The 13,030-nt window shown below is 45.4% G+C and overlaps 1 protein-coding gene across 1 annotated transcript in view; it reads right to left on the bottom strand.

The window, feature by feature from the left end:
- Window positions 1–1,192: 1,192 nt before the first annotated feature.
- LOC112229402 (iron-sulfur clusters transporter ABCB7, mitochondrial-like) overlaps window positions 1,193–13,030 on the bottom strand; it is a 48,866-nt gene continuing 37,028 nt past the window's right edge. The window contains exons 12-16 of the mRNA XM_042303515.1: window positions 11,652–11,781; window positions 10,771–10,942; window positions 9,372–9,475; window positions 5,939–6,046; window positions 1,193–3,738 (exon numbers count right to left, since the gene is read on the bottom strand). Of these exons, the coding sequence (XP_042159449.1) occupies window positions 3,520–3,738; window positions 5,939–6,046; window positions 9,372–9,475; window positions 10,771–10,942; window positions 11,652–11,781 (733 nt within the window). The 3' untranslated portion in view covers window positions 1,193–3,519. The remainder of the gene's footprint in view (window positions 3,739–5,938; window positions 6,047–9,371; window positions 9,476–10,770; window positions 10,943–11,651; window positions 11,782–13,030) is intronic.

The raw sequence follows: 13,030 nt of genomic DNA on the forward strand, positions 1-13,030 counted from the left end.
ACTACTGTCTCAATTATATTATGGTACACCAGCTAGATCTACTGTATCTATTACACTATGACAGAGCAGCTGGATCTACTGTCTCAATTATATTATGGCACACCAGCTAGATCTACTGTCTCTATTACACTATGACAGACCAGCTAGATCTACTGTCTCAATTATATTATGGCAGACCAGCTAGATCTAATGTCTCAATTAAATTATGACAGACCAGCTAGATCTACTTTCGCAATTATTTTATGACAGACCAGCTAGATCTACTGTCTCAATTATATTAAAGCAGACCAACTAGATCTACTGTCTGTATTATATTATGACAGATCAGCTAGATCTACTGTCTCCATTGTATTATGACAGACCAGCTAGATCTGTCTATTAACTATACACTGTGGAGACTATTAACTATACACTGAGGAGAATATAAACTGAGGAGACTATGAACTATAAAACGTGGAGACTATGAACTATAAAACGTGGAGACTATGAACTATAAAACGTGGAGACTATGGGGACGAACATTTAACAAACAGAGCTAGGATCAAATCAGGCACATTGGAAGGATTGAGCATCACTAAGTAAACTTGACTGGCAGGGAGGAGGAACCATGCAGGATGGCTGGTGTTATCAATAGAAAGACCCCTCAAACTTAAACTCTTGACCTCCAAACCAGTTCCACTGTTTTTTAAAAATTGTACCCTTCTAATCAGGGCCTGATTTAGACCTGGGACACCAGGTGGGTGATTCCCCTCTGATCAGGGACTGAGTTAGACCTGGGACACCAGGTAGGTGATTCCTCTCTGATCAGGGCCTGATTTAGACCTGGGACACCAGGTAGTTGATTCCTCTCTGATCAGGGCCTGATTTAGACCAGGGACACCAGGTGGGTGCAAATAATGATCAGGTAGAAAACCAGCAGCAGCAGGCTCCGGACCACGTTGTCAGAGTTGAATATCCCTGCTCTGTACGGTGATTAGCTAGATCCCCCAATTATCACTCAGCAGGTGACAGGGGAGGGTTAGGGTTTGTGCGAGTTACAAAACTCAGCCTGACCTTTCACCTCACAGTTAAGAGTTCATTCAGGGACAGAATGTTGGGGGCATGATGTCACCAGATTAAAATAACAGCTGTTTCTTTCAAGAGAAATCCTACATGGACCCAAAATGTCTTGAATGATCAGTCACACACAACATTAAGAAAGACATCCCCTTTATTGACTGACAGATCATAGGAACAATATACTCTAGGCACAAGAACGTCACTGCTCTTTGTCTTTCTCCAGTGCTTTAATAGAATTATACACATTACTGCTGTACAACAAGCCCAACTGGTATTCTGTTCTAACAAACTGTACATGACGACATCATGCAACATGGGCACTGATCTGACCAAAAAGCTCCCCTCAAATAACAAGGCAATACAATACCTAACCCATGTGAATATCAGACCATTGTCAGACAATCTTTAATCTAGAACATAGTTGTTAAACAATCCAAAAGATACCATAAGTGTGCATTTAAGTAAAAGATAGAAATTAATTGTGAATATAATGTCCTCAGCTTCTTCAGACTAGCTTTATTCAAAACTCAAAGGCTGTGATCAATGTAGTACTATACAACGGGTGGGTCTAATCCTAATTTAAAACCAGATTCCAGCTGGTGTTTATTCCAGAAGTTACCACCGACGAAATCTATGACGTTGAAATGCCCATTTACTCTGTTCCATCTGACTGTACAATCCACTGTCTCATCAGCCCAGCCAGGCAATTTATATACTTGATCTCCACTATAAAAATCATCTCGACATTCTCATTTCTTTTAGACTAAAATGTAGTTTAACAGTGGACATTTGTATACAACTTTGTCTGTCCGACATTTTCAAGTGATTGTGTAAGCTGTGTTGTTGAGACCACATTTTCTATGCCAGGTGAAATCCCACCTCATTAGCTCATTGTTATTGATGTATCCAACTAAATGTCACTAGAAAACAGCTTAAACAAATGCAGCTACAATTGTTATTCTGTCTGCTCTGTTTGACGTGACAGTAAGTTAGCCATAGTTGGCTAGCTAGCAAGGAATAAGAACCAATAGAACGAACGACCAGTCCGCTTGGGGTAGCAACCCGAGATATGTGTCGGGACTTTATCTTATAGAAGTTTGAAAAAGTATGAATGAATTCATCGAAATAACGTTTTGAATGAAAATATGTCAATCATTATTTCAATAGGTTGGTAACCCGTTGAATAAAAGAGATATTGCCCTGGAAGCCGGTGTTAAAAGTGATTGTATTGGCTATTGGCCTAACAACACGCGTACCAATATACCCCTCCATTAAAACAGATAGGACTCTTCAGTCAAAAACAAAACTATAGCCAGCCAGTCTTCAACATACATTCCTGACAAGTCATGTTCTCTGATAAAGATCTCTACTCAATAAAACTATTAATGATGAAGTCTAATATTAATTATTTGTAATAAATTATCTTTAGCTAGGCGTGTGCATTTCCTGTTCTTGGTGAAACCTTCTAAAAGATTGAACCACCCACCAAGTAAAGGTCATTTTTATAGCGATAGATATACCTGGACAATGTGTGTCTAGTTTGAGTCAGAAGCTTTTTAACCCTGATATAGAGATATATACAAATCCTTAATATAAAAACACCTACCTACACTTCCCAACCATATGGAAGAACTAGTTAAAAATGTATTCAAATCAACATCAAGGCATCCATCTTCCTACAGGAGAACGCGGTCAGAAATACCTAATCCAAATACCTCCGGTTTCATCCCAAAAGGCACCCTTTTCCCTATATAGTGCACTACTTCAGACCAGGGCCTATAGGGCGTAGGGTGGCATTTAGTACAAATTTTCAGAATGAAACGGACTCCTCATGTTGATCAGTAATGTTCTTACATGATGTCATCATCCTATACAGCACGATGTCATCATCCTATACAGCACGATGTCATCATCCTATACAGCACGATGTCATCATCCTATACAGCACGATGTCATCATCCTATACAGCACGATGTCATCATCCTATACAGCACGATGTCATCATCCTATACAGCACGATGTCATCATCCTATACAGCACGATGTCATCATCCTATACAGCACGATGTCATCATCCTATACAGCACGATGTCATCATCCTATACAGCACGATGTCATCATCCTATACAGCACGATGTCATCATCCTATACAGCACGATGTCATCATCCTATACAGCACGATGTCATCATCCTATACAAGGTCTCTTATGCTTGGTTTGAGGAGAGGATTGGCAGACGAACATTGACTCTCTGCAGACATTAGCCAATGGCAGACAGCCTTGCTCCTCAAGTCTCCTCTTCGGGCACCAATCGCCTTCCCGGGAGGAGCTGGGGGAGGGGCTTGGCGTGGCAGGGGTGAGATGGAGAGCGGTGTAACATAAAGTACTGAGCGCAGGTTGTCAGTGGACGGAGGAGGAAGGGAGGACAGGTATTGAGGGAGGTGGCACCTCCTGGTCTCTCCTCAACAGGAGCAGTTCCCACAGCCCTTGACACTGTTCATGATCTCCTCCTGTAGTTTCTTCCTCTCCTCCTCCTTCTGGCTGAGTCTCTCTGGCTGCAGTTCCACCGGGCTGTTCTTAATGTTCAGTATCTTACTGTTCTGAGTGTTCCACAGGTCAGCATACAGAGAGCCTGGAGTAGCCAGGAGAGAGTGGTGGTCCCCTCGCTCTGCTATCTTACCCTGGTGGAGGAGGGGAGACAGAGGGGATTAAACTATTATAAAATCTAGTCAGACTAAAGTCCCATGTAAAAAGGACTTTGACACAGAATTAAGTATTGAATGGGAGACATACAGAATGAATGTTTATATCAAGTCTAGAGTGAAGAACAGCGTCAACTCTCCCTCTCCTCGTAACTGTTTCTACAGAGACTGTTTCTAACTCAGTGACTTAATGAGCCGAGACCACGGCGATGCGGCAAAACAGACCTCCTCCTCGCGACAACGACCTTCTGATCTCTCCATCTGACTGCCTCTGCTCCCGTAGGAACACAGGAAACATCAACGACTTACAGAGCGCTACGACTCACCACACGACAAGCAAACCAAGCCTCAGTCCTCTCCCCCTTTCCAGTCCCCAGCCTCTCCTATAAGTAATATTGAGGCAGCTTATTGTAATGCTTGGCCTATCCTATAAGTACGCACTAAATCATTGGTCCACATGTTACACATGAAATATATTGAGGCAAAAATGACAGAAACTAGTCTACAATTAGCAAAATAGCGACTCGAAAGGGCAAAAAATAAATCATCTAACGACACACTTAGCTGTTCTAGTGGTCTGAGGCAAATCGGTAAATAACGAGTGTTTTCAAGAGCAACTTCACTAACGATGGTTTTAACCACGGTCCTACGAAGGTTCTTAAGATGAACACAGCCTTAAGATCCTCTTAAGATCCTTTTGGGAAAAGTGTATGTGGTGCTCCTTCCTGTGTCTCTGGCCATTAAACAGTATGTGGTGCTCCTTCCTGTGTGTCTGGCCATTAAACAGTATGTGGTGCTCCTTCCTGTGTGTCTGGCCATTAAACAGTATGTGGTGCTCCTTCCTGTGTGTCTGGCCATTAAACAGTATGTGGTGCTCCTTCCTGTGTCTCTGGCCATTAAACAGTATGTGGTGCTCCTTCCTGTGTGTCTGGCCATTAAACAGTATGTGGTGCTCCTTCCTGTGTGTCTGGCCATTAAACAGTATGTGGTGCTCCTTCCTGTGTCTCTGGCCATTAAACAGTATGTGGTGCTCCTTCCTGTGTCTCTGGCCATTAAACAGTATGTGGTGCTCCTTCCTGTGTCTCTGGCCATTAAACAGTATGTGGTGCTCCTTCCTGTGTGTCTGGCCATTAAACAGTATGTGGTGCTCCTTCCTGTGTCTCTGGCCATTAAACAGTATGTGGTGCTCCTTCCTGTGTGTCTGGCCATTAAACAGTATGTGGTGCTCCTTCCTGTGTGTCTGGCCATTAAACAGTATGTGGTGCTCCTTCCTGTGTGTCTGGCCATTAAACAGTATGTGGTGCTCCTTCCTGTGTGTCTGGCCATTAAACAGTATGTGGTGCTCCTTCCTGTGTGTCTGGCCATTAAACAGTATGTGGTGCTCCTTCCTGTGTGTCTGGCCATTAAACAGTATGTGGTGCTCCTTCCTGTGTGTCTGGCCATTAAACAGTATGTGGTGCTCCTTCCTGTGTCTCTGGCCATTAAACAGTATGTGGTGCTCCTTCCTGTGTCTCTGGCCATTAAACAGTATGTGGTGCTCCTTCCTGTGTGTCTGGCCATTAAACAGTATGTGGTGCTCCTTCCTGTGTGTGTGCAGGTTGTTCTGGTGTGTGTGTGTGTGTAGGTTGTTCTGGTGTGTGTGTGTGTGTGTGTTGCAGGTTGCACCAAGACAGGGAAATGTTGGCAAAGGCCCAGATTTGGGACCTGAATGATATTCGAGGTAGAAGATTATCGTGGTTTACTAGCCAAAATCCTTAAACGTCCTCCAGTGATTTCTTTACTTTTCCTGTCGATAAATGATATCCCAAGTATGGGAACTACAGGAAAGTACTACTCCATAAAGTTGTTTATCAAAAAAATAATAATAATAATTGTTTTACCCTTCAGCGTGTGTACTTTACTGTATTTATACATGGTATTAAACAGTATGTGGTGCTCCTTCCTGTGTGGCCATTAAATTGATATCGCTTTTCAACAGGAAGAGTAATTTTGTAATTTTGTAAAGAGTAATTTTGGTATTAAACAGTATGTGGTGCTCCTTCCTGTCTGGCCATTAAATTGATATCGCTTTTCAACAGGAAGAGTAATTTTGTATTTTTTTTTTTTTTAAGTAGAAGATCGCTGGAGGACGTCTTTAAGCTCCCTCTCTGGGCGTATCACTATGAGAAGGTCTTCTTACCTTGTTGAGTACGATGATCTCGTCTGCGTCTACGATGGTGGACAGTCTGTGAGCGATGAACACCGACGTCCGGTTCTGGACCAGACCCTTCATGGAATTAAGAATGTTCTAGAAGAAGTACACAGAATCACCATGAAGTGTTAGAAATAGTTATAAAACAGCTTACAACATAGGGACATCAAGTGTTAGAAATATTTCTAGAAGGTTCCAGAACAGAGGAACATGAAATATTAGAAATGGTACACCTCCAGGCTGTGTAAGAGCTATTTGACCAAGAAGGAGAGTGATGGAGTGCTGCATCAGATGACCTGGCCTCCACAACCCATTTCAAAATCAAATTTTATTGGTCACATACAGATGTTATTGGCTGTAACGAAATGCTTGTGCTTCTAGCTCAGACAGTGCAGTAATATCTAACAAATTACACAATATATACCCAATACACACAAATGTAAGTAGGAATGAATTAAGACTTAATTAAGACTTAGACTTAATTAAGAATTAAGACACACGAACTGACTAAGATGCAGCCGAATAGTATTGTTGGATTCTGGGGTAAACTTTGAACATTGTTATACTCAGAGTATAGGCGCATCAGTTACAAATGAGACACGAGGGAGGGGGGGCACCATAATGAGACACGAGGGGCATAATGAGAAACGAGGGGGCCGCCCATAATGAGACATGAGGTGGGGGCCGCCATAATGAGACATGAGGTGGGGGCCGCCATAATGAGACATGAGGTGGGGGCCGCCATAATGAGACATGAGGTGGGGGCCGCCATAATGAGACATGAGGTGGGGGCCGCCATAATGAGACATGAGGTGGGGGCCGCCATAATGAGACATGAGGTGGGGGCCGCCATAATGAGACATGAGGGTGGGGGCCGCCATAATGAGACATGAGGGTGGGCATTATGAGACATGGGGGGCATTATGAGACATGGGGGGGCATTATGAGACATGGGGGGGGCATTATGAGACATGGGGGGCATTATGAGACATGGGGGCATTATGAGACATGGGGGCATTATGAGACATGGGGGCATTATGAGACATGGGGGGCATTATGAGACATGGGGGCGTAATGAGACATGGGGGCGTAATGAGACATGGGGGCGTAATGAGACATGGGGGCGTAATGAGACATGGGGGCGTAATGAGACATGGGGGCGGCGAGACATGGGGGGCGTTATGAGACATGGGGGGCGTAATGAGACATGGGGGCGTTATGAGACATGGGGGGCGTTATGAGACATGGGGGCGTTATGAGACATGGGGGCGTTATGAGACATGGGGGCGTTATGAGACATGGGGGCGTTATGAGACATGGGGGCGTTATGAGACATGGGGGGCGTTATGAGACATGGGGGCGTTATGAGACATGGGGGCGTTATGAGACATGGGGGCGTTATGAGACATGGGGGCGTTATGAGACATGGGGGGCGTTATGAGACATGGGGGCGTTATGAGACATGGGGGGCGTTATGAGACATGGGGGCGTTATGAGACATGGGGGCGTTATGAGACATGGGGGGCGTTATGAGACATGGGGGCGTTATGAGACATGAGACATGGGGGGCGTTATGAGACATGGGGGCGTTATGAGACATGGGGGGCGTTATGAGACATGGGGGCGTTATGAGACATGGGGGCGTTATGAGACATGGGGGCGTTATGAGACATGGGGGGCGTTATGAGACATGGGGGCGTTATGAGACATGGGGGGGCGTTATGAGACATGGGGGGCGTTATGAGACATGGGGGCGTTATGAGACATGGGGGCGTTATGAGACATGGGGGCGTTATGAGACATGGGGGCGTTATGAGACATGGGGGCGTTATGAGACATGGGGGGGCGTTATGAGACATGGGGGCGTTATGAGACATGGGGGCGTTATGAGACATGGGGGCGTTATGAGACATGGGGGGCGTTATGAGACATGGGGGCGTTATGAGACATGGGGGCGTTATGAGACATGGGGGGGCGTTATGAGACATGGGGGCGTTATGAGACATGGGGGCGTTATGAGACATGGGGGCGTTATGAGACATGGGGGCATTATGAGACATGGGGGCATTATGAGACATGGGGGCATTATGAGACATGGGGGCATTATGAGACATGGGGGGCATTATGAGACATGGGGGCATTATGAGACATGGGGGGCATTATGAGACATGGGGGGCATTATGAGACATGGGGGGCATTATGAGACATGGGGGGCATTATGAGACATGGGGAGCATAATGAAGCTTGGGAGGGGCTGAGTGCAGGGAAAACAATCGCATGTGACAGTATTGAAAAGGGACTGATAAGGGAAGAAACCGTTGAAGGCTTATATCACTTAGTTCCCTGCTTAGCAAGAATGATACAACGTTTAGAGATAAGGAGGACACTCCACCCACAGTGGAGACTCCACCCACTTCCCCCCACCATGGGGGAAGCCATGTCTTTGTTCTGAATTACAGCCGTAATGACCCTTTGGGAAGAATGAAACTTGGTTAAGCTTCTCTTGTGTCAGTGAGTTCTTTACTCTGAAAAATTAGAACTTAACAGTATAGAATACAGTAATATATATACACACTTGAGTTGGAACGCAGAGTGAAGGAAAAGCAGCCAACAAGTGCTCAGCATATGTGGGATATCCTACAAGACGTTTGGAAAAGCATTCCAGGTGAAGCTGGTTGAGAGAAAGCTTTGCACACTCTTGGCAGTCATCAAGGTGAAGGGAGGCTTTTTGAAGAAACTCAAATATAAAATATATTTTGATTTGTTTAACACTTTTTCTGGTTACTACATGATTCCATATGTTTTATTTCATAGTTTTGACGTCTTCACTATAATTCCACAGTGTAGAAAATAGTAAAAATAAAGACAAATCTGTGATATATTTGGCTGTTTCCGCTGCATAACATGTAGAAGTTGTCACTTTTCAGGTTTAGAAGAAGTGACTGCTAAATGCTAACTCCCATTCGTATAAGCTGGTTAGCATAGCTAGCATACAGAAATCGGTGGTGGTCGTCAGATGGGTAACAACGGCTGAACATGTGTTGGGGTTGACATCCATACAAGCATTATACTCCGATTTTGACTTCAACATAAACAATAGCCTAATTTTGCTGGGGGTAAATGATGAGATTCAGGACCCCCCCCCCCACACGTTTCCATGGCAATTCCATTGTTTTGGTCGAGTTCCATTGACCTCTTTACTGCATCTATTATAAATAGTTCTAGAATGTTGTGGAGAAACAGGAAGTAAAGAAAAGTACACGTAATTCAGTGTGAAACTATAACAGGACATGTGGCCTGTTCTCTCCAACTTCAGGGCAGTGAACTCTATCCCCTAACATCTACGCAGCTGATTGGTAAACAGAGTTGAGCTGCAGAAGAGACAACAGCTGATTCTGTGTGTGTGTGTGGGGGGGGTTACCTCCTCAGTGATAGAGTCCAGTGAGGAGGTAGCTTCATCATACAGCAGGATAGGAGGGTTCTTCAGTATGGCCCTGGCTATGGCCACACGCTGCTTCTCCCCACCTGAAACACACACACAGCAAGTCAATAATGCAGTCTTGACACACATGGCAACAGACAGGACAGAAAGCAAACACATACCTAGAACCAGGTGAGACTGGTAGAGATAAAAAGCCACAGTAGTAATTACACCAGTCAGACTGGTAGATATAGAAAGCCCCAGTAGTAACTACACCAGTCAGACTGGTAGATATAGAAAGCCCCAGTAGTAACTACACCAGTCAGACTGGTAGATATAGAAAGCCCCAGTAGTAACTACACCAGTCAGACTGGTAGATATAGAAAGCCCCAGTAGTAACTACACCAGTCAGACTGGTAGATATAGAAAGCCCCAGTAGTAACAGTAAGAGAAGAGCCCAGTAGAACAGCCTGGCTGTTAGGAGCCACAGAGCCTTGGACTCTGATGAACTCATGTTAACACTAGCTTCAGTCACATCCTCATCAACACTAGATACCAGACTGGAGGCCTCTCCTGGTCCCTCTACACTAGACAACTAGCTTCACAACACTAGATACCAGACTGGAGGCCTCTCCTGGTCCCTCTACACTAGACAACTAGCTTCACAACACTAGATACCAGACTGGAGGCCTCTCCTGGTCCCTCTATACTAGACAACTAGCTTCACAACACTAGATACCAGACTGGAGGCCTGTCCTGGTCCCTCTATACTAGACAACTAGCTTCACAACACTAGATACCAGACTGGAGGCCTCTCCTGGTCCCTCTATACTAGACAACTAGCTTCACAACACTAGATACCAGACTGGAGGCCTGTCCTGGTCCCTCTATACTAGACAACTAGCTTCACAACACTAGATACCAGACTGGAGGCCTGTCCTGGTCCCTCTATACTAGACAACTAGCTTCAGTCACGTCCTCATCAACACTAGATACTAGACTGGAGGCCTCTCCTGGTCCCTCTACACTAGACAACTAGCTTCACAACACTAGATACCAGACTGGAGGCCTCTCCTGGTCCCTCTACACTAGACAACTAGCTTCACAACACTAGATACCAGACTGGAGGCCTCTCCTGGTCCCTCTATACTAGACAACTAGCTTCACAACACTAGATACCAGACTGGAGGCCTCTCCTGGTCCCTCTACACTAGACAAACAGTCAGTTAGTTCTCTCTAAAGCACCGGCTGTAATTCGTTGTTTTTGGAATGGTGTTTGGAAGATTATCAAGGTTAAAGTTAAATCATTTCAAACAAAGATGATTATGGCTTTACAAGCAGTCTATTACCATGTTATCTGTCCAAAGACAGCCGTGCCAAGCATCTCCCCCGTCCCTACCTGACAGTTTGAGTCCCCTCTCGCCGACCTGAGTGTCGTATCCGTGGGGCATCCTGAGGATGGCGTCGTGGATCCCTGCCAGCCGTGCCACCTGGTACACCTCCTCTGGCGTGGCGTTGATGTTCCCGTACTGAAGGTTGTAGAAGATGGTGTTGTGGAAGAGCACTGCATCCTGGGTAGGAAGGAAGGGGTAGAGAGAGCGACAGAGCGAGCGAGAAGAGGAAACAGTACAGTCAATCAATACCGTCAGCTCAACTTGAGGAGAGGACACATCGGGAGGGGACACATCGAACAAAGAAAAACTGTTCTTTCAACATCTGTCCCCTTGTTGTGAGAGTTTACTGTTGTCCGAGTTTACTGTTGTCCGAGTTTACTGTTGTCCGAGTTTACTGTTGTCCGAGTTTACTGTTGTCCGAGTTTACTGTTGTCCGAGTTTACTGTTGTCCGAGTTTACTGTTGTCCGAGTTTACTGTTGTCCGAGTTTACTGTTGTCCGAGTTTACTGTTGTCCGAGTTTACTGTTGTCCGAGTTTACTGTTGTCCGAGTTTACTGTTGTCCGAGTTTACTGTTGTCCGAGTTTACTGTTGTCCGAGTTTACTGTTGTCCGAGTTTACTGTTGTCCGAGTTTACTGTTGTCCGAGTTTACTGTTGTCCGAGTTTACTGTTGTCCGAGTTTACTGTTGTCCGAGTTTACTGTTGTCCGAGTTTACTGTTGTCCGAGTTTACTGTTGTCCGAGTTTACTGTTGTCCGAGTTTACTGTTGTCCGAGTTTACTGTTGTCCGAGTTTACTGTTGTCCGAGTTTACTGTTGTCCGAGTTTACTGTTGTCCAATTCAACTTAATAAAGGATCAGTAAGTTCATCAAATCAAGGCAGTTTTACCTGTGGTACCACTCCTACAGCCCGTCGCAGGCTGTCCAGTCCAACGTCCCTGATGTTCTGTCCAGCGATGTAGATGTTTCCCTTCTGGGGCTCGTAAAACCGGAACAACATACGCATTATGGTGCTCTTCCTGAAACAACACAGAACCATGGTTACTATGGTGCTCTTCCTGAAACAACACAGAACCATGGTTACTATGGTGCTCTTCCTGAAACAACACAGAACCATGATTACTATGGTGCTCTTCCTGAAACAACACAGAACCATGATTACTAATGGTGCTCTTCCTGAATGTAGAGTCAATGACTTTTGGGAAATAGGACTGACATTATAAATATAGTAGAGAGAATAGACTTGCAGAGCAAAGCTAAATAAGGGTTTAAAGGTTAAAACCACAATCTGGACCGGATTAGTTAAATATAGGTTAGGACAATAAGAGGCACATTTGTACTAGAACAGATTAGTGAAGCAGCCGTCCAATTATGTACCAAGTAGAGCTGGTTAAATAAGGGTTTCTACAGAGAGATTTCACACCCACTGACCACATTTGCACGCACACCAATATCCCATTATTACTGCCATTTGGTAGGCCCTATTATAATAACTGCCGTTTGGTAGGCCCCATTATAGTGACTGCCGTTTGGTAGGCCCCATTATAATGACTGCCGTTTGGTAGGCCCCATTATAATGACTGCCGTTTGGTAGGCCCCATTACAATGACTGCCGTTTGGTAGGCCCCATTACAATGACTGCCGTTTGGTAGGCCCCATTACAATGACTGCCGTTTGGTAGGCCCCATTACACTGACTGCCGTTTGGTAGGCCCCATTACACTGACTGCCGTTTGGTAGGCCCCATTACACTGACTGCCGTTTGGTAGGCCCCATTACAGTGACTGCCGTTTGGTAGGCCCCATTACAGCGACTGCCGTTTGGTAGGCCCCATTACAGCGACTGCCGTTTGGTAGGCCCCATTACAATGACTGCCGTTTGGTAGGCCCCATTACTGACTGACTGCCGTTTGGTAGGCCCCATTACTGACTGACTGCCGTTTGGTAGGCCCCATTACTGACTGACTGCCGTTTGGTAGGCCCCATTACTGACTGACTGCCGTTTGGTAGGCCCCATTACTGACTGACTGCCGTTTGGTAGGCCCCATTACTGACTGACTGCCGTTTGGTAGGCCCCATTACTGACTGACTGCCGTTTGGTAGGCCCCATTACTGACTGACTGCCGTTTGGTAGGCCCCATTACTGACTGACATTTGGTAGGCCCTATTATAATTACTGCCATTTGGTAGGCCCTATTACTGACATTTGGTAGGCCCCTAGGAGGGGTGAGTCACTTGAGAGGGTTGAGTCACTGACGTGATCTTCCTGT

Source organism: Oncorhynchus tshawytscha, linkage group LG21 (assembly GCF_018296145.1).
Source record: "Oncorhynchus tshawytscha isolate Ot180627B linkage group LG21, Otsh_v2.0, whole genome shotgun sequence".
NCBI classification, from domain to species: domain Eukaryota; kingdom Metazoa; phylum Chordata; class Actinopteri; order Salmoniformes; family Salmonidae; genus Oncorhynchus; species Oncorhynchus tshawytscha.